Source organism: Alternaria metachromatica (genome assembly GCF_023757995.1).
Source record: "Alternaria metachromatica strain BMP 0045 chromosome Unknown scaffold_47, whole genome shotgun sequence".
Classification (NCBI taxonomy): domain Eukaryota; kingdom Fungi; phylum Ascomycota; class Dothideomycetes; order Pleosporales; family Pleosporaceae; genus Alternaria; species Alternaria metachromatica.
The window spans coordinates 134,135-155,846 of record NW_026055538.1 but is presented as its reverse complement, the minus strand read 5'-3'; the positions used below and the strand labels follow the sequence as shown (position 1 = coordinate 155,846).

Sequence of the window (21,712 nt, the reverse complement as noted above, 5' to 3'; positions counted from 1 at the left end):
CTAGGCGGCTGGAGCCTAGTAGCCTGGACATGTTGTAATGAAGTCATGGGCTTCGTGCCGCTCTTTGCACAGTTTCTTGGGTTTTGTGACCGAGACATTGTGATGGTGAGGGTGTGTGAGATGCGAACGCTACTAAATGACTGTATGAGCAAGAAACATTCCATAATTCGTGATATATATACTATGCAGGTACTCAATGCCGAAGCAAAACCCCGTACAATTCCCATCTCACGTCCCTACCAACGCCGAATGCATTGTCGTATCGTAACGCACGGCACCTAGCACGGCTCCTACTCCAAACATCCCTCACACATCCCCCTCCTATTTCACCCTCCCCTCCCCCTTCCCTTATCCCCCTCCCTCCACCTACTCCCTACCAATCTCCCCCTCATCCAAAATGCCCTTCTTAACCAGCTCCTCCGGGCTCGGCCTGGCCTGCAACCCCTTCTCCAAATTATCCGCGCGCATATGCATATCGAGTTCTTTCTGGTGTCCTTGCAGGGCAGGCGCGGCGTTGGAGGCAGGAAGGATGTTGCGCTCGATGAGGTCGGCGCGTTCGGGGCGGGCGTTGAGGCCTTTTTTGAGTTGGTCGGTTGCGCGTTGGCGCTCGAGTTCGAGGGCTTTGGCTTGGAGGGCGCTGGTACGTGTCCCGCGTTAGCGGGGCTCTTGGTGTAAAATAGGAAGAGGGGGATGGGGTCGGAGAAGGGAAGTAGGAGGAGGTGGAAGGGTGAAAGGGACGTACGGAGCAGTCGTGGTATCCAGCAGAATATGTCTGTTCTTCAGATCCTGCGGCTCAGGCCTATGCTGCAAATGTTTCTCCAAACTGTTCCGGCGGTCCAGAGAGCGAACGGGCGAGATGGGCGTCTCGTCGACGATGACCTCAGCCGCGCTTTCGTTCTTGATATCCTCGGTCGCCATGTTGGAGTTAACTCGTCAGTTCGCTCGACGATATCGAGGTTGAGTGAGTAAGTAAGTAAGTCGAGCAAGCGGTAAGTAGTTCAAGCAGGTGTGGGTGTGATCAAAAGGGAACTTGTGAAGCTGCAGATATGGGCTAGCTCCAGGTACTTGTACTTGTCCGCACTCGAAGAGCAGCAAAGCAAGCTGGTTTGTCGGGTGCCTGCCTGAGCTTCCAAGCTCCCTCCCCCATCACGTTGCACCGCACCACCCCGACCGCGGCTTGGTTGCGGGGCAGCCGCACATCCCTGCATGAGCAAACCTTGGAAGCGCGTCAGGTGTGTGACGGGCGTCACCTACGTACGCCGGATGAGCGACAAACAAAACATCATTGATCTCCCGAGGTTTCCATCTGACATTCTGCCATGGCAACAGCTGTCATTCATCCTTCCTTCGTACCCTTGATTGTGCTTGGGGGGTCATCCAGGTACACAGCCACTGCCTTGATTTCGCTTTCGCGTCAGCCGGAAGCTCGTACCTGACCGCCAGAGCGTCCATGCACCCCAGCCGCCTGATGTCACGATGCGGCGGATGAGTCTTTTTACGTTTTTCTCGTTCAAGGCGCCGAAAGGTGCAGCGACGCAGTTGTGAGGCTGCAGTACAGATGGGGGACCCATAGCTTGGGCAGCTACTACCTGCGGTCGATCATCTGGGGCGCAAGTGCATGAGTGGGTAATTACGGCGTTGGGGCGGCTTTACTACTAGTTCAACGACAAACACGCTAAGCTGAATCTACACGAGAACGGCCTGTACAACAACGTCAATGCTAACTATAGTAAACTTCTGTCATCTGTTTGGAAATGTGGGTGAGTGTTTGGATGAGCAGAGCAGTCACAGATAGCTTTGGAGGAGAGGAATGGAGGTGTATAGGCATATTCTTTGTATACAATATCCTACATACCATACTAAACATCATCACCAAAGAAAGCTACAAGAAAAAGACCGACCATCATCTACCACCACCTCACAACTCACACCCATCCCAACCTAAGCCGACTGACAAGCCGTAACAGTCTCAGTCTTCGTCCCCGGAACCGTCGTAACAGCGGCGCACGCCTACACAAATCACCACCACAGTCAGCTTACTAGATCCACCAATAGCCAGAATAGTATAGAAGGGTACGTACCGGTCCAAGACCTCCAAGGTTAATCGTCTCAAGCGCACATCCAGCGCAGTCGGTGAAAACAGTAGACGTCGTCGTTGTGGCGTTGAAGGTACAGGTTCCGACTTGGATGTCAGGGAATGTGAAGACAGTCTTGGTGCAGGGTGTAGGCGATGGCGTGGGAGAGAGAGAAGGAGGTGGTGTCGTGAGAGGTGACGAGGATGCTAATTGCATCAGGAGAGTCGCGACAACGACGGAGAAGAGTGATGAGAACATGGTTGGTCTTGGTGATGCTGGAAGGTATCGATGTTGAGTGACTTCAACAACGAGCCAAGCATGCCAACTATATAGACATCTGAACAAGACATCTCACTAAGTGAGATGAGATGAGGTCAAAGGGTTAAAGGGCCAAATTACATCACTCGTATTGTTCATTGTACTGGTGCGGCAGCTTAGAAGAGCTCGGCGGTAAGCCGGCACGGATTCATATGGAAGAGAGTTCGAGATCAATATCATTATCGCATTAACTATGAAACGTCCATATTATGGGCGTCCAATCCCGTGACTATTGACAAGCCTCCAACTCCGGTAATGAGAAAGTTACATCATTGAGGAGAGATACTGCCTAAAGGACAGTTAGAAGCTGAACATGCCGCGTACGCTTTTTCCATCTTGGTCACTGGTTCCGGCCCTCTTAGTCAAGGTGAACCATGCTTGTCGAATCAATCTGTACTCGTGCTATGACACAGCTGACATGCTCACGAGAGTAAGACATTTGTGCTGATGAGGTACATTTAAGCACCGTCATCCTCACCAATGCGGATGGCACCCTCGCGGCTGAGACCGTTGGCCCAGAAGCCGTTAAGCTCAACATCGCTCTCGCGCATGTTGGCGTGGGCAACCAAGAGCCAGGCACCGAAGACAGCCTTGGCGAGGACATCGAGGACAGCGTAGGCAATGATCTCAGTGTCGACACTGGCCTTGCGAGCACCATCGGCAATACCCCAGACACTGAACGGGTTAGTACAAAATCGGGAGGCGTGGGTGTTGATGAGACTTACATGGGGTAGGCAGTCCAGAGGACGGCGGTGTAGGCAGCGATGGAGATGAAGAAACCGCGGAGCTTGTCACCCTTGGCGCGGGCGTTGGCACCACCGTTAAGACCAAGGTGCCAGAAGACGAAGAGGAAGGCAATGCACGAGATGGTGTACCAGCCCCACTTCTGGGCAGTGTCCTCAGTACCGAAAGCAGCGAAGAGACCAGTGAGAACCATGATGATGTCGGCAACAACCATCATGATCATGTGTCCACCAGACATGCCAGCAAGGAGACCGAGGTCGAGGAGCAGGAGAGGGGTGGTGATGGTCCAGTCGACGTAACGGGCCCAGTAGACCTGGCGGTAGACGACGTTGTAGGTGTCGGGGACGTGGTCGTGCTGCTCGCGCTCGACCTCCTTCTTGAGGGAGACACCAGCGCCGGAGGCCATGGCGAAGTAAGAGAGGGCAGCGGTGAGGGTGATGATGGTGGTGATGACATGGTAGAGGCGCTTGTTCTGGGGGGTGTTAGAGTTTGCTCTCTGAAGTAGCTTCAGATGGTACTCACCAAAGGCACCTTCCAGGACATGACGGTGAAACCGGCAGAGGCGATCAGCATGAGAACAAAGACGACCCAGAGGGTCTTCATTCCAGCATCGCCGGCAACCTCGTAGGTGGGCTCAGGTCCGGGGGCGACGGTTGGGATGGGAGCAACCGAAGGCAGCGACGAGGCCGTCGCGGTGGGCAGCGGGAACATCTCCGAGGTCTTCTTCAAGACTTCCTCAATCATGATGGCGGTTTGGTGTTGTGATGGGACTCCGGGACCTGTACAGCAACAATTGGTGCTGAGGGATCTATGGGAGAGTTGACAATGAGAAGCAGGAAGAGGGTGAGACGAGGCGGAGTTATAAAGAGGAGAAGCTAGGCAGCTATGCGGTCACCTGTTGGAGCTGCGGCAGGAGCTATACGAAACAGGAATCGAGACGTCATAGCCCCTCACGGCATGCACTATTGATTGGTTCCCGCTACGGCCTGCGTGAGAAGCAAGGATGCGCCAACGCCAGCTCTGCGCCTGGAGCTTCAGAATAAGGGTCCCCGCCGCTGTGCGGATGCAGGTTTATCGCGAGAGAACTGTCAAGCTGTCTGTCAATTCACCCCATCTGCGCGTGTGGTTGTGACATTGAGCGCTCTCGTGGGGTGGGGCGGGCTGGCTGGCGAGAGGTACTTTGGTACATCATCAGTGCTTCATCACGCCAAGCCGTCCAGGATGTTCCCCACAGCAACGCGCTGTGCACGCCCCCAGCAGCTCCCACTGCTCCCATTCTAGCCCTGGCAAACCGGTTTCAGTACCACCGATTGTATTAACTTTTCGATCTCCTCCTCCGTGCGCCGGCATGTGTCTCATGGATGGGTCCCACGATCGCCTCGATTCTATCGAGTTTGCTGACATCGCCATGCCCATCGAGCTGTGCTCCGAGTATATGCGACGCGACCCCGCCCGCTGTACATTGGCGCGCGTTTTACATTCCGTCAGTCCACAGCCCCTCACGGTGGTGTGATGTGGACCAACCATCCAGAGCTACTCGACAGCCGAACGGCCCGAAGTGCATAGCTTTGCACTTTATAGCCAGCATCCCAGACGACTCTTCATTGTAGACGCGCATCGCTGTCCATCACCTCATGTGTTGAGACAATACCTAGGTACATGTCACCGGATCACGCGGCAGTGCGGAGAAGGCGGAGTGCATACGCCTGTACACCCTCACATCAGCGCGGCCGGTCAAACCTAGATGCAGTTACCTGCTACAAGTGGTACTGCGACTTGCGTAGATCGACAGCCTTGTACGTTGTATCTGGCAATGCGCCAAGTAGGTACATCGCGACAGCCTCATCAGCTGAACAGAAGATTTCCACCGCTTCACCAATATGTACAGATCTTCGCGCAAGCCTGTCAGGCCTTGTCGGCTACCTGCTCGGTACTTGATGACTTCGTAAGCAGCTTACCTCCCTGAAGCCACCCTTCTCTTTTTTGGCTGTCGTCCAGATAGTCTTTATGTGTCAAGGTTCCGGCACGGTTCGGAATTGTCCTTCAAGATCTTTCAACAATATCGAAGCGCCAGCTTGATCGTGCCTTCTGATCTGGGCGCCTGCATCGTAAGGAACTGCTAGTCGGAATTCGGAAGAGTCGGAATGGTTGCGCCGTTGGACAAGAAGTTCAGCATCGAATGCGCGCAAGCTAGCGACCTCATTTTGCATTCTAGCCAGGAACGCATCCAGTATTTTCCATCAGTGTCTGTAATAGATGCACCGCATCCTGCAGTACCGCGCGACGCCGGTGACCAGGCACTCTCGTCTTTGAACCACTGCGTCTATTCCAGCCCGTCTCGTATTTGAACGAGGGCCCAGGTCGTGTAAGACGGGCATCGCGCTGTCGCCTTCATGTACCTCGGTCGAGGCATGCGGCAATGCGGCTTCAGAGATTGATGTAGACGTGGGCCTGTTGAGGTTTCGGCAGGTCCTAGCTCAAGTAAGTGGAATCGGGCCTAGGATTGCGGCTGACTGCTACTGAACGCACGTTCGCCGCATCGTAACAACCGCGACGTCGCACATGCCACACCAACACCATGATTGAAAAAGTCCCACGTTCAGCGCGCTCTCGAAGGCACTTTACATACGCCTCCCCCCACGGGTGACAGCTATACTGGACCCCATAGGCTCTGCAAGCTATGCACCAGTGGAATATTCGCCCTTAGCGTGCCATCAGGGTACTCTGAGTAAGACCCTTCTGGTATATCGCCCGCCTTCACACGTCCAACCAGTTCCGTACTCCGTGAATCCTTCCTGAAGACCCATCAAAGCACCGTCAAGCATTTCCACCTGTCCATCAAGGTGCTTGATTGCGTCCAAAGGATCCAATATATAGTGCTTGTTGTTACCCAAGACTGCACAAGACACGCCCAGCCGAACCAAGCTTCTCCCAAGGGTTGCTTCTCCACTGAACCATTACCAAACATCTGGGTCGCTCGGGTCCACGCCAACCAGAGATCGACAATATTGAAGTACATCTTGTCTAAATTTGTATCAAACGGACATTCCGTGCTATCACTACACTTCACTCAGTTGCCACCGATCTATACACCAACATGGCTTCTACCGCCCTCGATATCGCACGTCTTGTGCTCCGTCAAGATGATGGCGCAGAGTCACAACCTGAGGAGGTCATCACCTGCGGCGGCGACAACGAGTACGATGGCCGCATGGGCACCCGTATCTCATCCATCTTCGTCATCCTGGTAGCATCCAGCTTCGGTGTGTACAAGAAACCCCGCTGATCTTCGCATACTAACATCGCACAGGTGCCATGTTCCCCGTTCTAGCAAGACGTTCCCGTAGCAAGCTGGTCCCCAACTGGGTCTTCTTCGCCGCCAAGTACTTCGGTTCAGGTGTCATCATCACAACGGCATTCATCCATCTCCTGGCCCCAGCAAACGAAGCTCTCGGCAACGAATGTCTGACCGGTGTCATCGCCAAGTACCCCTGGCCCGAGGGCATCGCCCTGATGACGCTCTTTCTCATGTTCTTCCTCGAGCTCATGACCATGCGTTACGCCAAGTTTGGCAGCGACCACGACCACAGCCACAGCCACGAACCCACTGGCATCTCCCCAGCCGCCCACGCTGACGACAAAGCCCACGACCTCGAGGGTAGCACCGGAGGCAGCAGCGGCAACCACAACATCCGCGGCGACGACCACCTCGGCCACCAACGCGACCATGAAGCCGAGCTGAAGTCCGACATGGCACCACGTCCCCTCGTCCCAGATGGCTACGCCTCGCAACTAACCGCCGTCTTCATCCTCGAATTCGGTGTCATCTTCCACTCCATCTTCATCGGCCTCACCCTTGCCGTAGCCGGCGAGGAATTCATCACCCTCTACATCGTTCTCGTCTTCCACCAAATGTTCGAAGGCCTCGGTCTGGGTACCCGTCTCGCTGAAGTCCCCTGGCCCGCGTCCAAGCGCTGGACCCCGTACTTCCTTGGCCTCGGCTACGGTATCTCGACTCCCATTGCCATTGCTATTGGTCTGGGCGTGCGCCAGTCTTTTGCGCCTGAGAGCAGGACTACGCTGTTGACGAATGGTGTTTTCGATTCCATCTCCGCTGGTATTCTTATCTACACGGGTCTTGTGGAGCTTATGGCGCATGAGTTTATGTTTAGTCCCTATATGCAGAAGGGGCCTGTTAGTAGGACGCTTAAGGCGTTTGGGCTTATGGTTCTTGGTGCTGGTATGTCTTTGCCTTGTCCCATACTATTGAATTTATACTAACGGAATGCCAGGTTTGATGGCTCTGCTCGGTTACTGGGCTTAGATCATCGTCACTTCTTCATTACTCTTTCCACTGCTTCTTTCTTTGTTCGGATACCCGTAGATCAAGGCTGGCTTCTGTGCTAACGTATTATCTACTTCGGTAGAAGGATGTATCATGGATTAATGGGATTCACTAGGTCTGTTCATACATAGACGGGGTTTTCATCATGCCTCAATGAAAGCATACATCTTTCATGCTTGATTGTTCTTCTTATCGACACTTGACTCATATTGTTCTCATCTTGCGCACGCATGAGTAATCTTTTCGTGATTCCCAGGAGAGACGGTCATGTGATCGAGTAAAGTGTTGTACTTACGTGGGTGCTAAACATAAACTTCCAAGGTTGAGCAACGCAACGCGTTGAAACAACCTCATCCCGATAACCTTCAAGCGCATGCAACACTAAATCCCAACAAGGTTCTTCCAAAGTGTAAAGCGACGTATATTGGCTATGTAAAGATTTCTTATATAAAAACTCTCTCTCTCTCGCAACTGAGTAGTAGTAGTAGTTGTGGGGGGTATCATAAAAACCGAACTGACTTTGTGCACACAACACGCGTAGACACGAGCCCAAGTAAAAACAGCCAGACGACAAGATCTTTTCCAAGATTGTTGACGTAGGCCGTAGATTCAAAAACATTATGGAGTTGAACGAGAGTATGTATATATATATGTTGGCGGCCGTGAGAGAGAAAGTGGAAAAGGAAGAACAAAGGAAACGGTCGTGGGGGGCGTCGAAATCGCATTCGACGCATTGTGCCGTTGTGCGCCGGTTTGGAAGTAAGGTGGAAAATGCAAAATGTCCTTTATGGTATAACGCCGTTGTGCCCTATGCATGCAAGATGAAGTGAGAAAAAAGCTGGGTATGTGCAAAGTTGAGCAAAGCAAGAGAGAGAGATAAATGTGAGCTGTGCGTGCGTGCGTATGTGTGTGTGTGCGTGGTTATGAAGATGCTTCCAGGGCGTCAATGGACGCGTGGAGGTATCTGATTCGCTCTTCGAAGGGGGAACCAAGGGGACTGAGGGTCTCGTGTTTCTTTAGGTCGGACTCGCGGGTCGTTGCGTAGGAGATCCATGTACCGGGTAGTTTGGGACGGAATTCTTTGACAGGACTTCTAGACTGATCTTGTCCGTCGTCCGTGGGTGAGGCTGCGCGAGAGTGGTCGCTGTGATGCTCCATATGCTCAAGACCTTCAAGATCTATGCCGCTGTCCCGGTCGATGACGCGATCGGATTGAGGGAAGAAAGGCGAGTCTAGAGCGTCGATGGCGTTGTGAATTGGACTCCAGGGACTGAGAAGACCCCTGGATTCCTGTGGTTCGGCGGCATCGTTGTCGTCGTCTTCCGCAACGAGTACGCGACCACCGATCTTGACATCGCTGACGTGCACCTTGTACTCCAACGCCTTCTGGCCGTCTTTGATCAGCTGTTCTGTCCATCCGAGACACTTCTTAAGGCTCTGGTTCATCTTCTGGCTGTCGTTCAACATCTCGCGATGTTTGGAAAGGTCGAGCTGGAGGCGCTTCTCGTCGCGTGAGCGGTGTGCTTCGTCTCGCTCTAGCTGAGCGCTCGGGCTCAGAGCACCCTCATCGAATGAAGACTCGCTATCCTCTGGATCCTCCTCTTCCTCCTCAGGTGTTTCGTCCTCCTCTTCTGCTTCAGACATGTCCGACAGGTCCCCTATGTTTCCAGAGCCAATGGCAGAAGTTTCAGGAGGCGAGCTAGCCATATCAGCAGAGAAATGCCCAGCTCGGCTCATGCGACGGAAGCGTCTGAGCTCCGCCTTTTGCTTTCGGACCTCCTTCTCCAATGACCGGTTGATGGCGAGGAGCGAAGAGTTGCTGATTTCGAGGTCAAGCACTTTACGCTCCCTTCGTGCATTGGCAGCAAGTTCGTTCATCATCTCGAGTGCACTCTTGGTGTCGCTGTTCCTCTTGCCGTCTCTTGTTGGGCTTGCTGATACTGGAGATCCGACAGGGGAGAACGCGGTGTAGCGACGAGCGGGCGTAGGTGCTGCATCATCGGGGAGGGAGGCACGATTCTCAGTCTGAAGTGGGCTTGGCTGCATGGCGGATGGTTCATTAGTCGGTGCCTTCTTCGCACTCGTCACAGAGTCAATGGACGACAGACTGGAGCTCTTGACGTGCCCTCGTTTTATAGTGGAGGCGACGCTAGATCTCCGTCTGGGGCCATCAGACACATCTGGCGTGTTCGATCCAGTCAACATGGCGAGAGCGGAGTTTCCTGAACTGCCTCTGCTGAGGGCTGGCCGGACCTGAGAGGCTCCCTTACGGTATGAGAGATGTGCAAAGTCCTTTGTAGGCGAAGGCGGGCGAAGCGACCCCCCTTGTCCGCTTTCCAAGGGCGGGAGCAGATCTGGAGATGTAGGAGGCGGCGGAGTGAGAATCGGCTGGCGTTCTTTTCTCTCGGAAAGCGAGTCGGCGTGGAAGAATTTGCTTTCGGGCTGGGAGTCGGCATGGAAGAACTTGCTCTCGGGCTGGGATCTCCCCAGGGACGACAGCGGTGGCGATGGTACGGTGGGCTTCGCAGGGGGCTCGTCTTGTCTTCCGTCGGCGTAGAAGAATGCGGGCGCCTTCTTCGTGGGTGCCAGTACCGGTGCTGGTTGTTCGTGCGGACGTGCGTCATTGGCATGGAAGAAGAGGGATGAAGCGTCTTTCCTGCCAGCGTCGGACGGAGCGGTGTTGTACATGGAGAGCGACGGCCTCGGGGTCGGCGTGACATGGCTGCTGCTTGGTCCCGGTGTACTGCGCGGTCGTCCCCCTACTGCTGACGAACCGCTCCTTCCAACAGCGCTGTGCCCGCTGAATCCGCCAGTCTGGTCCCTGGTGTGGTGGTCTACCGTGGAGCCTGGTCGCGAGCTGCTCGGGGTAACAGAGGGGGTGCCGCTGGGCGTAGACGAGGCGCTGTCTACGCCCACCCGTGACTTCCTCGTGGACGAGCGAGGCGTGACATTGCTGCTCAGGAAGGGCTTGATGGGCGTCACCTCGTTGTGCGAGGGCGCCGGGGCCGCAACCTTGGGCGTGGTGCCATTGCTGGTGCGGGCGGTGCGGGTGCTCGAGGAGCTGACGGTGGAAGAGGCGGTGGGCGCAACGGCAAGTCTCGGGGTCAAGGGCGTCTTCGCGGCGGTTCGGGTGCTGGCGAGCGTCGGCTTCAGCGGCCGTGGGTTATTTCGGTCGGTTCGTTCGATGGGCATCCTCTGGTGAGTGCGGCTATAGTTGTGGTGTTATACTGCGGATGCGGAGGGAGATCATGGCCTTGCCGGGGGGCAATGGGCGCGGCTCGGGGGGTAATGGCGGTGTTGACGATGGTGTGTTGATGGACGCTAGTAGCGTGTCGGATGTCTGCAGGTCATACAGCACGGCGCTCTACGTGTATTGCCCCACTTCTACAATGCCAGCGGTGGAGGAGTGCAGATGGTTGGCGTCCAGTCCATGGTCGGGGGCCAGACAGGAGCAGGAGAAGGGTTCAGGTGGGGAGGCGTCTGTGTTGGTGCGAGATGAAGTAACTTTGGTGGCCCTGAGTGATCCTGGAGCCTTTCAAACGCCGCTAGTCCGAGTGGGGAGTAGACGTGAAAGCGCGTCATGACCTCGAGAGGGCCTCATCTCGCGTTTTTATGGGGCCTCCTGTCGCCCTCACAAAATGACCCCCCACCTACCATGAGCGATGCAGGGTCCGCCCATTCACCACCATCATGCGCGCAGCCCCGTCGCGCACACGTGCCCCAGCATGCACCCAGTCACCGTAGTCACGACGCGTCCGACCTGCCTCGAGTGGCCACCGCAACCACCATGACCACCGCCAAAGGAGATGACACCTCCCGAGATATACCAGAGCGGCCGCAGCCTGCCCGAACCACGTCCACCGAGCACGACTCCCTAAAGTACCACCTCCTCGGCCCATCGCTCACCAAAGCTGGCCAAGACAGTGTAGACCAATCGAAGGTCTCTGAGGTCATCTACAACGCGTCCAAGGGCTCCAAGTTCTTCAACAATGAAGAGGTCAAGGACAAGAACCTCACCGAGAAGATCAACAAGATCCTGGAAAAGAGACGCCAGCTGGAGAAGATCGACTTGACCTCCGACCAACGCAGAGCTGATGACTACATCGCAGAGCTGGAGCTGAGCAGGGACTTGAGCCAGGTCATCGTACACCTCGACTGCGATGCTTTCTATGCGGCAGTCGAAGAGCTTGATCGACCGGAACTGAAAGACGTTCCGTTCGCCGTCGGCAAGGGCGTGCTGACTACCTGCAACTACCATGCACGCAAGTTTGGCTGTCGCTCCGGTATGGCTGGGTTCGTCGCCATGAAGCTATGTCCACAGCTCATCTGCGTTCCTATGAATTTTGCGAAGTACATGGCCAAGGCCGAAGAGGTCCGCGAAGTACTGGCGCTATACGATCCTGACTACCAAAGTGCGAGTTGTGACGAGGCATATCTCAATCTGACAGAATACTGCCAGGAGCACCACATGACACCCGAGGAAGCTGTGAGCCAGCTGCGCGCAGACGTCTTTGCAAGAGCCAAGATCACCGTCTCCGCTGGCATCGCCGCCAATGCTAAACTCGCCAAAATTTGCTCCAATCAGAACAAGCCAAACGGGCAGTTCCTGCTTGCCAGCGACAGGCAGACGATCATGGAGTTTATGAAGACCCTGCCTACGCGAAAGGTCAATGGTATCGGTCGCGTCTTCGAACGAGAGCTGGATGCCATAGGCGTCAAGACATGCGGAGACATCTACGCACATCGAGCATACATGGCAAAGCTATTTGGGCAGAAAGCATTCCAGTTCTTGATGCAGTGCTATCTGGGCCTAGGGCGTACCGTCATCAAGCCAGCGGAAGACCACGAACGCAAGAGCGTCGGCACTGAAACTACTTTCAGAGAGCTACAGGGTCGCGATGCCCTGCGTGACAAGCTTCGGCATATCGCTGAGGAATTAGAAGGGGATCTCAAACGTACAGAATACAAAGGAAGAACTCTCTGCATCAAGATCAAGCTCCACACCTACGAAGTCCACACGCGACAGACAACGCCACCTTTTGCCATACACAAAGCAGACGACCTCTTCAAGTACAGTCTACCGATGCTAGAGAAGCTCATGAAAGAGATACCGAATATGAAACTACGCTTAATGGGTTTACGAGTCACGCACATTATCAGCACGAAGAAGCCTGGAATCGACTTCTTCGGCCGCGCAGCTAAGACATCTTCAACCGCTACCAAGACCCTCATCTCTAAGGATGAAGGAGCATGGGAGACATGGCCTGAGGAAGAGTTCGAGGAAGCCGCACGACAAGAACGAAATAATGAAATGAACGAACTCGAGAAGCTGTCTCAAGAACAGGAGCAACAGCAAGGTGAACAGCCACCGTCTGAACCACAGTGGCAGTGTCCTATTTGCTCTGTTCCGCAGGCGCCTGACGACGCAAGCTTCAACGCACATATAGACTTTTGCCTTTCGAAACAAACTATCAAGGAGGTTGTAAAGTCTACAACACCGCTGCCGCCCCCGCTGCCAGCTTTCGAGAAGCAGTCTAGTGTTTCCAAAACAGTGTCCAAGAAGGGCAAGCGCGGACGGCCCAAGAACGAAGGCACGTCCTCGGAGCAGGAGGCTAGGGAGAAGAGACGAGCGTTCTTTACGCTTGGGAATTGATGATCTGGAATCACACATAGGTAATGCAGAAGTTAATCGACTACTCGTAATGCCGTCGTCGGCTGTTTGCGTTCGCGATGTAATTCAGAACGAGATGTGCCTTGAGTCCCAAAGCCAACTAACTAAAAAGATACACTTGAGAAGGAAGATCCATAATCCACCACAGCCCTTTCACTTTCCTCAGCACACGCAAGTCCAGATCCCGGCGGTCCAGAAGCTTCCTGGCCTTTGCATCATCAGTTTCCATGTCAGTTTCAGCTTCCGGTGAGTTGTCCACTGCTCGTTCCTTGCCCTTCCCTCCAGCTTCCGTTCCGTCCGCAGCGTCAGAACCCATTACACCAGGGGCGTCATCTTCCACCCCAGCAGACATACCTACAGCACCGCCATCACCATCTTCCTTGACTTCAACAACCCAGCACGTACTCGTGCTCCTAAGCTTCGGCCTTGGCAACACCTCACGTTCTGGATCATACGGCGTAGCCACCAAACACGGCCCATCCACATCAAAAGCCGCCAACAGCGTCCTCTCCCGCAACCTCTCCTTCCGATCCGACCATAGATCCCTCCGCAGAATCTCCGGGTACGTAACCATAGTGTGGCGTGTACCCCCCATTTTGCCATTCTTCGCAAGATCGCTCTCGATGGCTACGGTGAGGAACTGGCGGGCAAGTTGACGACTTACAACGGACCGCATGGATGATGGGACTGCGGATAGTTGGTCGTTGTGTGCTTGGAGGTCTTCTTCGAACGTGGTCTTGAAGGGGTGTGTGTCTGGCGGTGAGGTAAGACGGGCTGGTCGTTTGGGTGGCGTGTAGGTTCCGCACCAGAGGCGGCCGTGCTGCATTATGCGGTCGATGAACCATAACTGCGCGAGGCTCGCTTCGAGCGTCTCGTCGAGCTGTAAGGCGGCAAAAGGGCGGTTTACGACGTCGGGGTGGGCGAAGAGCGTGTCGACTTCGTCTGGGAGTTGGTGCTGTGAGTCTGGGACTTGATCGGTTCGGACGGAGTGCCATATGCTGTTGGCCAGTCCCTTCATTAATTCTCGATCTTCCTCGGATGCCGCCAGTGTGTACCTGATGTAGCGGAGAATGCTAAAGACGATCTGAGCGATTGTATCACGCATTTCGGGGACTTGCTGAACGCGTTTCGCATCGAGTTTTCGCTTTACTTGTATTCCGGCGTGATCGAGGTTTCCCCACACAGACGATTCGTTTGGGATGTGACCCCAACGGCGGAAATCCTGAATAGCCTGCGTGGCTACATTCGGTTGGTTGAAACGCTGGAGGAATGCCATTTGACGCGCATGAGCTTGTTCCCCGGTCTCGTCTTTTTGGCGCTCAAACAGTATGACCCAGCATTTGTAGGATTCCCATACATCGGCCCACTCTGCTTGGACGGGTGAAAAGTCGATTTCGCGTTCCACGGACCAGAGATACGAATGGAGGAGCATCCCTTCGGCAGTGAATCGGCCTTGTCTGCTTGTTTGGAGTCGTATATTGATGTAGTCGCGAACTTCACAGTATTCGATCCGATGAGCCTCCAGGAAGATGTTCTGGAATAAGTTCGAGCTCGATACACTTCCAGCGTAGATATCTCCTTGGTTCTCGTGGCCCTCAGGTAGATATGCCTCTGGTACTAGCAAGGACAGGTCACCATTGCTCAACGCCAATGCCAATATAGCTAGACGCAGTGAGTGGCAATTGGCGTTGACTTTCCTTGTGTCCAGTCGGAAGTCGTAATCGCACATGTTCGCTATGATGGCAAGTCTGTCAGCATTGAAGTAACATTCGCGATGCTTCAGCAGTGTCAGAGCTCCCGCGGCGTTGATCGTAGGACGCTTTCCGTAGAACCCCTCGGTATGAGCCTGTACGATCTGATTAATTGTGTTTGCTTTCTCGGTTCTCGGATGGAGGCGGTCTGCTATTTCAAGCACAGATCGAGCTCCCGGATAGACTTCTTCTGAGCCGAGCCCAGATCGGGCAAGATAGTTTCCCATATGAACAAAGTCGCGTGTAAGCAGAGATCGCATCTGGTCTAGAATACGCCAGAATCCACGCAAGTGTATGCAGACGAGCTTTGACTCCCAGCTTCCACGATTATCGTCGAGTGAGTGGTAAGGACGGAGATCTTCTCCCTCCGCTCGCCCAAACCGAAAACTGGATTGGAAAGTAATCCCTGGGCCGCGTCGGAAAGCCAGCATCAGTCCATTCCCAGCACAAACCGACTCTTGAACAACCCACGCACGGGTGTACCACCGGTCTTGACTGGTTCGATGAAGGAAATCGAGGATCTGTTCGCAGAAGCGGCGATCTATTACGCTTCGCATCCCTGTTCGGCCAGGAGACAGCAAAGACTCGATGGCTGTAAGCTGCTCCTGCGATGTGATCTCGATGTCGAGTAGACCCGCCGTGACGACGGCTCTGTTATACACAATGTCCATCGACTGTATTCCGAGCTCTTGCTCCTCCCAGTCTTCTTTGGAACTGGTTTCAGTCGGTTGGGGGAGACACTCTTGATCGATCCATATCATGCGAAAGCCGTATGAAGTGGCAAAGTCCACAGCACGATCTAGAACATCGTCGAGGGCACGACTGGCGCGAACATGCCCGTCGAGATCACGGACCGTGTAGGTTTTCGGAGTCGGGTTCTCTCCACGAGGAGGCCAGCAGTATGACACCGCTAAATAATGTATGCATATGTCGCGCGAGCTGACGCCGTTCCCACTGAACCATTCCGGATGATCGACCACCGGATTGACCAGACGGAATTCTCTAGGCTTCCACCTGTGCGGAAACTCGGGATATGATGCGCAAACGCGGCATTTAGTTTGTGTGGATTTGTTGGCTTGTTCTGAGTGTTCAGCGACACTGCCTCCCTTTGCATTTGGAACCTCGCCACCTCCTTCTGGGTCTCGGGCTTTGTCATTTCCAAGACTCATGTTTATAGCGTACTCCTCCTTTCCCTCTTCGTCGTCGCTGTCAAAATCGTCGAGTTTGACATCTGAGTCGTCATAAACCAAGAAGCGAATGCGCCTTGATGCCCAATGTCGAGCATCCGCTCGCTCGAAGGCATGTTCGGAAATTTTCGCCATGTCTCCGAAGAACCCTGGTCCTATAGATGTCGAAGTGTTGATAAGATCATTTTCCATGTTCGCTGTTCCGTTCTGACGATCAGATTTGCGGATGTCGATCTTCTTCTCTTGCTGTCAACCGTATTATTTGTCTGCTCGAGCGCCGTCTTGGACTGACATGCACGTGATTTGCTGCTGGTTCAGTAAGGTGCTTAAGATCGTACCGAGGAGCTCCTCATGTCACGAAAATCTAGAGCGTTAAATACCACCACCGGTGAGCAGGCGACAGTTGCGAGGCTGACCACGCCCCATTCATCCCAAGTAGCTTGCGCGTACAATATTACCAACCATTCAAAAGTGTTTGCCTATATTGGAAATAAGCACCAACATCTGCGTGCACACAGTGTCACCCACTGCGGCATGCTGTGCGATATGCAGTTGAGTCGTCTTACAAGGCGCTGCGTAATAAGGATAAGTGGAAAGCATACGTAGAGACGGGTTGTATGCGTTCTTCCAGAAGTGGTGGCTAATCACACGCGTGTATAACATGATACTCGGCATGGCATGCGTGTGTTACAGCGATGTGGTGGAAGCTGTAATGCTTAAGTGTGTGTCGTAGTGTATCGTTCAAAATCCAGTTGTAGTGTGAAGTCTCGTGTGCGTGAATGCAAACGGCATCAGTCATGTCTCTGGTCTCTGCATTCCTGTAGCAGCTGATATCGTGATTGTAGTCATTCCTGACTTGAGGCTCTAGTGTCCAGTAAGAGTGTTCCAAAGCAATGCGTTTAATGACTGCATCCATAAATAGCAGCTGGTTTGATAAAGAACAAAGGCCGTGGCTGAAGGCAGAAGTTGGATGGGCGTAGCGCAGAGGCAGGCGGCTACTCTCGCCCCACCAAACCCACTCACATCCCACCCGCGGACTCGTGCAACAGTCATTCTCCACCCAAGCGCCGACGAAGATCCCCTGCCTTTGCTGTTCTCGCGACTGGACCCTTTTATTTAATCATCACCCCCCTCGCTCACCACGACGGCGTCACCAGCCCCAGCCCCCGACAAGCCCCCGAAGCCGCCCTCGCCTCTGCGCATCGCCAGCCAGCTCACGACCGCCTCGGCCATCCTCTGGGACCCCAAGTTCACCTCACGAGCGCCCCCGGGCAGCCTCCAGCCCGTCCACGCCGGCACGCTTGTCGCCCCGCACCGCACCGACTCGTCCATCAGCGTCCGCAACCTCGGCGACGGCTACACCCAGCCCATCGTGCCTACCATGGACAACCGCCGACACCCCAGCTCCTTCCAGCAGCTCGAAAAGCTCGGCGAGGGCACCTATGCCACGGTAGGCAGGAGCGCCATGTCGGCTATACTGTGTGCTAACGTGCCCAGGTCTTCAAGGGCAGAAACCGCCAGACGGGCGAACTCGTAGCCCTCAAGGAGATCCACCTCGACTCGGAGGAAGGCACGCCCTCGACGGCTATCCGCGAGATTTCCCTCATGAAGGAACTACGCCACGAGAACATCGTCCTGCTGCACGACGTCATACATACCGAGAACAAGCTCATGCTCGTCTTTGAATTCATGGACAAGGACCTCAAGCGATACATGGACTCGCGCGGCGACCGCGGTGCTCTGGACCCCGCCACCATCAAGTCCTTCATGTACCAGCTGCTCAAGGGAATCGCCTTCTGCCACGAAGCCCGCGTCCTCCACCGCGACCTGAAGCCCCAGAACCTCCTGATCAACAACCGTGGCCAGTTGAAGCTGGCCGATTTCGGTCTCGCTCGCGCCTTCGGCATCCCAGTCAACACCTTCTCCAACGAAGTCGTAACCCTGTGGTACCGCGCCCCCGATGTGCTGCTCGGCAGCCGGACCTACAACACCAGCATCGATATATGGTCAGCAGGCTGCATCATGGCCGAGATGTACACCGGGCGGCCGCTGTTCCCCGGAACCACCAACGAAGACCAAGTGCAGAAGATCTTTAGGCTGATGGGCACACCGTCTGAACGATCATGGCCAGGCATCTCGCAGCTGCCAGAGTACAAGAACAACTTCCCCGTATACCACACCCAGGATCTGCGCCTTATATTGCCGCAAGTCGACCAGGTGGGGCTTAGTCTACTCAACTGCATGCTGCAGTTGCGGCCAGAGATGCGCATTAGTGCTGCGAACGCCCTTTCACATCCGTGGTTTAATGACCTGCCTCAACGGCAGCAGGAGATGCAGATGCAGGCCCAAGCACAGGCACACGCGCAGGCCCAACAAGCGCAGATGGGCGGCTACCAGGTGCCTCAAAACGCATACTAGACGTATGTCCCCGTTAATCAAGAAGCGCAAATTCGAATGAATCTCATAACGGCGCAACTGGAGGCTGCCTATACTGCACGCGAGTATTACAAGGACGCGCCCGGGTACCAAACGAGTCGAGATTCGTATTGCTATAAAGGGAAATAGGTTACCTGGAATGGGCAAAAGTACCAGCACACGTACATCCCCGATGAGCATTGGCCCCACGGGCCATTTTAGTATAACGGCGAGCGCTTCACATGGTTTGTAACCGAGCGAAGGACCCGCGATTTCTCTCTGGCATCATGTCAGTTGCCACCGCGCCCGTACGTGTCGATGGGGAGGCTTGGTGTGTGGAATGGGGAAACTTTTATGGTGGCTGGACTGGGGCCGCTTGATTGGCCACCTAGTGAATCAGATTAAGGCTGGAAGGCATGCGGTTTATTCTTGAGATCGTTTTTTTCTTTGACAGCTGTAGATGGCTGTTAGGGTTGTGTTCATACCAAGAGGCTCTTTCTTAGTGGGTAGCTACTCCCAAACAACGACGCATTACTACGAAGGTTTGCACTGCTTTGACAAAGATACCACGTGTGCCTTTAACCAATGTTCTCAGTGACGGGTACATTGAGTACGAACGAGCTTCTTTCCTCTTTTCAACACCAAGCGGGCACTTTGTATCCCTCTGGAGAGCAACTGGACGATAGCATCGTCTTTCCCATCGTCCTCAAGGTATTCACCCCGGACCCTCAAGCCTGCTTACTACCTCATGTGTTAGTCCTGCCAGACTTGACTAGATCAGTACGTTAAGAACTCGTAATCAATACCCGCCAGAATCCATTTTCTTCCTCTCACGCCAGTTTAACGACTAGGCCTAAGTGCATTCCAAGTTACATACACCGAGAATGTTCGGGAAGGCAACAACTAAAGAGCAGCTTCTAGTGTGTTCACTGTCGGAGCGGCGTGGTTAGTCTTACTTATCTCTTATAATAATTCTACCGTCTTTGGTACTTGTTATAGGCTAGTCACGCTTTTTGTTTTGCCCGTGGACGTGCTGGCTCTATTGTCGTTCTTCTTCCTTATCCGCGTGTAATCTCAGAACTACCTACGTAGCATATACAACATCCCCAGCCGAGCTAGACAATCTAACAAACATTCTGCATGACCTCGAGAAGCCCATGAAGTGTAGCCCGCATTGTAACACCAAGCTATTCAACGGTCTTCTGCTGTCGGAACTAAACCATCTCGTCTCGCGTGCATAATTATTCTTCTCCGTGTTAACACTACCGTTATCTATAGTATAAGAACGCTACTTCTTGCGTAATGCCTAGTCTTCTACTTCCTAGTACACCACACCTGTGACTTCTCTCATCTGCGAGAGTATCCCGTCTCTTCGTCCAGGTCGTCGATGTTAGGGAAGTCGTAAGTGACTTGTTTCGCTCTGCGTTCTCGCAGAACCATTCTAAGGTTGGGTGAAAGGGACTTTTGCTCTCTATTACATTACTTGGATAGTCGCAGAACACAGAACTATATCCTTGTCTTAAGCTCGAAGCTATGCAGGCGACATAACGAGATTAGAGTGCGCAATAGCTACTAGGTCGCGTGCGCTTATTAAGTGTCGCGAGTGTAGATAAGGTAGTAGAACGACTAGTTAGAGGGGATGTGTGTTGAGAAGCTTAGATCGAAGAAGAAGAAGAGAGAAGAGTAAAAAGAATAGAATGAGAGGGTAATAGATACTTCAGGAGGAGCGGAGGAAGCAGAGGATAGCTGTAATAGCTAATGCAGCGAAGGAACAGATATATAGAAATACATAGCAAGGTTTGAGTCGATCGTGATAAAAGGAGTGCGAAATACAGGAAGCCTTGCAGTTTTAATAAACGGATAGAGAGATAGGGGGTGTATACTGCGATATCAGGCTCCGACCTGCCTTACTATGGTTTTTAGCACTTTTACTTATCCTCTCTCTCGCGAATAATGCGATATTGCATTTACTTTGCTACAACATCTCTCTAGACATTACGTAGTTCCTACAAGAGAGCAATGCGCATTCCTCTACTCGAAATATATAGGTGTCTCTATATCTTCCTTGCTCTACCCGAAAATGCTCAATTGTAGTTGACAACAAACCAAGACACGTTCTCGCTTCATAATCTTGCTAAGACACTATTAAATTGACGAAAAGCGCTACACAGATATTGCTAAGAAGGTGTTCGCGCGTCTATTTGCTCGATTGTCTCTCCATGCCTTCTTGCAGCATTCTATAGGGCTACCCTGTACTAAAGCAGCTACGCTTCGCTTCTTTGGATTGCTCTACATGCTGCGGACGCGGGAGAACAACAAGAGTTACGCGCGACTCGCTCTGAGACGTGGTAAGATCTCCTTGAATTAGTTCATGTCCTTGTGCATTGTTAGTCTCTTCCTAAGACACGAGGGCTGAGTCTCGCGACTTACGCCCTTGCTTTACTTCTGATTAAGCACTACGACTTTGCTGTCTATGCTACTTTGTGGCTTCTCCTCCGTCTTGTCTTCGCTATTAGGGCGTAGTCCTAGTTTGGTCTGGTCATTGAGATGGTTCTTTGGTATACAGTGTGATCGCGATAGCTTTGCTGTGATTCTCAGCCAGTCACTGAGAAGGGAGCGTAACGAAGACAGGAACTGCGAGCGTAGATGCGCAATTCCATCCTCACATTCTTTCTTTAGACACCAGCAGCAGCACATCATCGTTGTATACTCTGGTCGTTGAGAAGGAACTCTACCGAGAACCATGATACGTCTTAGCACTGGCACATTCGCGACAGCAATCGATCAGATAGGATGCGAAGGTAGTGCCATTCTATTCAACATCAATTGGCCGTATCGACTCGTGAGAATGGGTCGTCTTTGAAAGGATGAGTAGTGTTTGAGAATTGACGATCTCAATCTTCATTCCATATTTACTTTCCAACGAAAGCTTGTACGGGTAGACGGATCTAGGCGAGATGTCAAAAAGATTAGGTTGGTACTTCGCTTACTTGTTTCAGACTTCGGGATTGGATGCCGTGATTGTGGTGAAAGATACTTTGTGTGTTTGGGAGAAGTTGGAGAAGACGGGTACTCTTCCGTTCGGCCAACGCGGACTCCAAGTGATGCGTCCACCGCGCGAATAGAAATGAATGTCAACATTTCTACGCAGGATACTTACCCCGTTCCAGTTACTAGTAATGAGACGGCTGTTATTCCCTTGACGA

General features: G+C 53.4%; 6 protein-coding genes across 6 annotated transcripts; 3 read left to right on the top strand and 3 right to left on the bottom strand.

The window, feature by feature from the left end:
• Positions 1-366: 366 nt before the first annotated feature.
• J4E83_010569 (uncharacterized protein) lies at positions 367-918 on the bottom strand (the record flags this gene model as incomplete). The annotated part of the gene is made up of 2 exons (XM_049337450.1): positions 367-637; positions 743-918. The coding sequence occupies 2 exons, from the start codon at positions 916-918 to the stop codon at positions 367-369; spliced, it is 447 nt and encodes a 148-aa protein (XP_049183434.1).
• Positions 919-2,851: 1,933 nt separating this feature from the next.
• J4E83_010568 (uncharacterized protein) lies at positions 2,852-3,881 on the bottom strand (the record flags this gene model as incomplete). Its single annotated transcript, XM_049337449.1, has 3 exons — positions 2,852-3,068; positions 3,119-3,609; positions 3,660-3,881. The coding sequence occupies 3 exons, from the start codon at positions 3,879-3,881 to the stop codon at positions 2,852-2,854; spliced, it is 930 nt and encodes a 309-aa protein (XP_049183433.1).
• Positions 3,882-6,234: 2,353 nt separating this feature from the next.
• J4E83_010567 (uncharacterized protein) lies at positions 6,235-7,461 on the top strand (the record flags this gene model as incomplete). The annotated part of the gene is made up of 3 exons (XM_049337448.1): positions 6,235-6,400; positions 6,448-7,377; positions 7,430-7,461. The coding sequence occupies 3 exons, from the start codon at positions 6,235-6,237 to the stop codon at positions 7,459-7,461; spliced, it is 1,128 nt and encodes a 375-aa protein (XP_049183432.1).
• A 942-nt stretch (positions 7,462-8,403) lies between these two features.
• Positions 8,404-10,674, bottom strand: J4E83_010566 (uncharacterized protein; the record flags this gene model as incomplete). Its single annotated transcript, XM_049337447.1, has 1 exon — positions 8,404-10,674. One exon carries the CDS (start codon positions 10,672-10,674, stop codon positions 8,404-8,406), a length of 2,271 nt encoding a protein of 756 aa, XP_049183431.1.
• A 463-nt stretch (positions 10,675-11,137) lies between these two features.
• J4E83_010565 (uncharacterized protein) lies at positions 11,138-13,135 on the top strand (the record flags this gene model as incomplete). The annotated part of the gene is made up of 1 exon (XM_049337446.1): positions 11,138-13,135. The coding sequence occupies one exon, from the start codon at positions 11,138-11,140 to the stop codon at positions 13,133-13,135; it is 1,998 nt and encodes a 665-aa protein (XP_049183430.1).
• Positions 13,136-16,984: 3,849 nt separating this feature from the next.
• On the top strand, positions 16,985-18,509 carry PHO85 (negative regulator of the PHO system; the record flags this gene model as incomplete). Its single annotated transcript, XM_049337445.1, has 3 exons — positions 16,985-16,988; positions 17,255-17,541; positions 17,589-18,509. 3 exons carry the CDS (start codon positions 16,985-16,987, stop codon positions 18,507-18,509), a joined length of 1,212 nt encoding a protein of 403 aa, XP_049183429.1.
• Between the last annotated feature and the right edge of the window lie 3,203 nt (positions 18,510-21,712).